At 52.7% G+C, this 5,241-nt stretch overlaps 1 protein-coding gene across 1 annotated transcript; it reads left to right on the forward strand.

The window, feature by feature from the left end:
- Window positions 1-248: 248 nt before the first annotated feature.
- Window positions 249-4,568, forward strand: LOC135813553 (uncharacterized). Its single transcript, XM_065326644.1, has one exon. It carries the CDS (start codon window positions 249-251, stop codon window positions 4,566-4,568), a length of 4,320 nt encoding a protein of 1,439 aa, XP_065182716.1.
- Window positions 4,569-5,241: the final 673 nt, after the last annotated feature.

Consider the following 5,241-nt stretch of genomic DNA (forward strand, 5'->3'; position numbering starts at 1 on the left):
CTGTTGTTCTTTCTCATGACATGTTTTGTTTCCGTTCCCAAGTCTTCACGAATAAATAGTAACGTATCATGGCGCAGTGAACTTGTTCTTTCCTGTGTCCGTGCCTTGTGTCCGCACCTTGTAGTGTTTGCACGGGCCCAGTTGTTTTTTTCCGTATGAAGTAGTAGTTTCCGCGATCGAAACTCTGTCTCAGTTGAATTATTTTAGTAGTGTACTTGTTCGTACTCGTGGACGAGTGACTAATCGTAATGGAACAATCACAGGACGATACCGGATTTGACCTGTCCTCCGCGACCGAGCGACAGCAGGAATCTCAAATGGGTGTCCTGATGAAATTTATGGAGCAGCAGATGCGTGCAGCTGAGGCTCGTGATAAGGCGATGCAAGATCTGTTCAAGAATGTTCAGAGCAGGTCGCTATCACCATCGCAGCCTCAGTTCACTCCGCAGCCCTCAGCACCAGTTCAGTCCACCTCGCAGACCTCAGCACCACGGCCAGTGAACAGTGTTTCCTGCCCACACCTATTGTCGTCTGCGACGCTGGCTGATTTTCACTCCTTCGTTGAAAGCTGGAGAGATTTTAGTGTTTGCCAGCATTTGGCCAGCCAGGCTCGTGAGGCCAGAGTGGCAACACTCCGTCAGTGTTTCGATGAGGAGCTGCGACGTTTTATCCGAGAGGATATTATCTGCATACCAGCTTCAGCTGACGTCGACCTGATGCTGGAGCGCATTCAGGCGTATATCAGACGGCAACGTAATCCACTGTTGGACCGCATAGAGTTTTACCAGCGTGTCCAGCAACCTGGAGAATCATTTGATGCGTTTTACACAGCCCTGTGTGAACTACAAAGTGCATGCGACTTCTTGTCACACAGCCTATGTGGAACGTGTGATGCTCGCTGCTGTGCGCAGTGCAAAGGCCTCGGCCGTACCCTCAAGGAGGAATCTCTGCGCGACCGCGTCGTAATTGGTGTGCGGAACGATGAGACGCGGCACAAGTTGCTCGCAACTCATGGTCTCACGCTCGACCAGGCTGTCACCCTCTGTCGGACGGAGGAAGCAGCATACCACACCAAGGCACACATGCCCAGTCCTGGCCTCCAGGCAAGTGCTGCTAAGCAGTCGGCGTACAAGCAGCAGAAACGTCACAAGCCAGCTGACTCTAAGCCAAGTGAGACATCAAGTGCGACCAAGTCCACTTGTCCAAATTGTGGTCGTTCTGACCACACGAAATCTGTATGCCCTGCCAAGGGCAAGAAGTGCAACTCCTGTCATGGCATTGGGCATTTTCAGCGAATGTGCAAGAGCCAGAAACAGCCCAAGACTAGCTCTGCTGCCAAGCTTGGCCAGCTGAAGCTACAGCGTGCATCTCGCGTGGACCGTCGCACAGTACCTGTTTCGACCATGCTGCAAACAGAGGATCAGCCATCCCAACTGTCCTGGACACCAGACACAGGCAGTGACGTTGATGCCATTGGCGAGGAGCACCTCACGCAGATCGGTGGGTTCGTCGAGAACTTAGATGACGACCACGACTGTGTGCAGGCTGTGACCGGTGAGCCGCTACGCAACCTGGGCAAGATACGTGCGACTCTACGAGTCGGTGAGACGCAGCATGAAACCGTCATCCATGTGTACAAGGGTCTACACGATGCCCTGCTGTCTCATACCTCATTGCGTGCGCTGAAGTTTCTCCCACCTGATTGGCCAGTCCAATTCACCGCTGAACACGAGGGTGCATCTTCACCCAAGATCTGTGCAGCTGTTTCGTCATGCGCTCATCCTAGTGATGCTGAGTTAGCGCGGACACGTGAGCAGCTCCTGCAAGAGTTCGCTGACGTTTTCTCGGATTCTGGTCTGAAGCCAATGGAAGGTCCGCCAATGGAAATTGAGCTACAGCATGATTCTAAGCCTTCCTGTGTGTACACTGCTCGACCAATACCGTATGCGTTCCGTGACCAGATCAAGACTCAGCTCGACGGCATGGTCAGCGACGGGATTATTGAACCAGTGACGGAGCCCAGTGAATGGTGCCATCCGATTGTCATAGTAGACAAGAAGGGCAGCACTGAGAAGCGCCTCACAGTTGACTTCAAGCGGCTGAACGACCAAGTCCGTCGTCCCGCGCATCCCGTACATACGGCACGTGACGTTGTCTCTGGAGTTGGCTCTGCTAAGTTCTTTACGAAGCTCGATGCAAGGCACGGCTACTGGCAGATTCCTCTCAGTGACACTGCTCAGGAATTCACCACGTTCATCACCCCGTACGGCAGATATCGTTATCTGCGGAACCCGCAGGGTCTAATATCTGCTGGGGATGAGTTCAACCGGCGCACTGATGCTGCGTTCTCTGCCATCCCGCGTCTCGGCAAGGTAGTCGATGATTGCCTAGCGTACGACGACGACTTTCTGTCGCATGTCAGCCACGTGCGCGAGATTCTGCTCTGCGCCAGGGAGCATGGTATCACGTTCAGCCCCGCCAAGTTTGTGTTCGGTACGCAACGTGTCCATTTCTGCGGCTACAATGTCACGCCTGATGGCTGGGTCGTCGACGATGATAAGACGTCCGGTATTCGCCAGTTTCCAGTACCCGCCAACAGAACCGATCTCCGTTCGTTCCTCGGTCTAGTGAACCAATGTGGCGAGTTCACTCCACATCTAGCCGAGTTGACCAATCCTCTGCGTGGCCTGCTCAAGACCTCCCGTGAGTTCATGTGGGACGCTAGCCACACTGCAGCGTTTGAACGGACGCAGGAAGCTCTCTTGTCCCCTCCGGTTCTCGCTTTCTATCAAGTTGGTCAAGACCTCCGGCTTGAAACCGATGCATCCGCTCTAAGAGGTCTCGGATTCGTGCTTTGGCAAAAGCAGAATGATCAGTGGCGTATTATTCAGTGTGGATCCCGCTACCTGTCTGATGCTGAAACACGTTATGCTGTCATCGAGTTGGAAATGCTCGCTGTAGTATGGGCCGTGCGCAAATGCCGCATCTACCTGTCTGGTGCGCCATTTGAAGTAGTCACCGACCACAAGCCCCTGATTCCGATCATCAACTCATATTCGTTGGATCAGATCGAGAACCCGCGTCTTCTACGATTACGCCTCAAGCTCCAAGCCTATCAGCTGCAGGCATCTTGGCGAAAAGGTTCTGAAAATGCCTTCGCCGATGCGCTGTCCCGGAATCCTGTTGGCATTCCTTCCACCACTGATGAGCTTGGTGAAGCCCCGTCGCTTCATTGCCGCAGCATTCAGATCTGCATGGTGCACTCGGACACTGAGCCGAATGCGAATCTCAAGGTTGCAGAGCTGCGGGAAGCTGCAGCTGCAGATGCCACGTACCAGTCATTGATTGAGTGTATCTTGACTGGATTCCCTGATCGCCAGCAGAAGTTGCCTGCTCTGTTACGTGCGTACTGGAATGGACGTGAGCATCTCTCCGTCGACCATGGCATTGTGTTGAAGGGCAACCGCATTGTTGTTCCTGAATCATTGCGTGCTCAGGTATTGCACAACCTCCACGCTTCACACCAAGGCCTAGTGCGTACTAAGTCTCGTGCGCGTCAGCTTGTATACTGGTCCGGTATCACCAAGGACATTGATACACTCGTTCGTTCTTGTCCTGCTTGCCGCGAACACCAGTCGTCCCAGCCAGCTGAGCCCCTGCTGAACGACCGAACCCCAACACTCCCGTTTGAATGTGCATCTGCCGATTTGTTCACTTGTCAAGGTCACGACTTTCTTGTGTATGCAGATCGTTTGACCGGTTGGCCCTGTGTCGCGCGTACTGGCCGCACCACCTCATCGCATGACGTGATACTCGCATTCCGTCGCTGGTTCTCTGATGTTGGTGTTCCTGCTGTGCTGTGTACAGATGGTGGTCCCCAGTTCTCCTCGCATAAGTTTGCTGAGTTTTGTAAGCGCTGGCAGGTAAACCATGTCATGTCCTCTCCCCACTACCCGCAGAGTAATGGGCACGCCGAAGCTGCTGTCAAAGCCATGAAGCGTCTTATCACCAAGACAACCGTGAATGGCAATCTTGACACAGATGACTTCCGCCGAGGGCTACTGGAATGGCGAAACACACCTGGCTCCTCTGGTCAGAGCCCCGCTGAGCTCCTATATGGCCGCTCTCTCCAGTCATTCGTCATTGCACATTGGAAGGAGTTTGATTCATCCTGGCTCTCCAAAGCGACGACACGTGATGAGACTGCCATGCCATCCGACGATTCCGTCACAGACAAGTCGTCAACTCGTCGCTCGTTGCCGCAGCTCCGCCTCGGCACCCACGTGGATGTTCAGCATCTGCGCACCAAGCAGTGGTCTATTCGTGGGGTCATTGTTGCTGTCGGTAATCATCGGGACTACCTAGTGAAGTTGCCGAGTGGTCGCATTTATTGGCGGAACCGCAGATTCCTGCGTCCGTATCGCCCACTTGTGCCTGCACCGCTTGTTGTCCAACCGGCTGCTGCTGACGCCTCTTCCCCGCCGCCGCCGTCCCGCCGCAGCGCACGTCAGCGCAAGCCACCCCAGCGTTTAAACATTGGTTCGCATCATGGACAGTCCTATGATTGACACTCTTGATCACTAATGTCAATTTCTGCTGTCTCTGCTTTGTTGTTTTCATTCTTCATTTTGTTTTATTTATGATAGATGTTGCTGTCACAGGTTTCGCAACATCTCGACGGGGCGTGATGTGTATCTATATTCATTACGTCATAGTTGTACTGCATGCACGCACACACACAGATTAGTTGAGTGTGCTTCTTTTTCCTGTTGTTCTTTCTCATGACATGTTTTGTTTCCGTTCCCAAGTCTTCACGAATAAATAGTAACGTATCAGAGCCCTGGTCTTGCGACCATCTGAACCGTATGGGACTGTTAGCCCCGGTTTTGACCCTCTGTATTCTGGAGAGTTGCCTTTGTCTTCTTGTTGTTGTGCCGTCAGTCGTGTATTCTTTGTTCGCTCCTGGTTGTCTTCTTGAATCATCTTGATACTCAGTCCTCACAAACCTTGTAGCGTTTGTTCTGTTCTTCTTTCTTCTCTTTTTTTAATACTTTTTCTTTCTTTTTCCAACTTCTGCCAATGGCATACCTCTCTCAGCTCGTCAGCTGACAACAGTTACTGTCACCATCATCACACTGTCGTGAGAAGGTGCTCTCTGTAGACGAGGTTGGTGATGTTCCGACGCGGCCATGGATGCCTATCTTCACCATGTTGATTCAAGAAGCCATCCAGGAGCGAACA

Source organism: Sycon ciliatum, chromosome 4, assembly GCF_964019385.1.
Source record: "Sycon ciliatum chromosome 4, ocSycCili1.1, whole genome shotgun sequence".
Taxonomy (NCBI): Eukaryota; Metazoa; Porifera; class Calcarea; order Leucosolenida; family Sycettidae; genus Sycon; species Sycon ciliatum.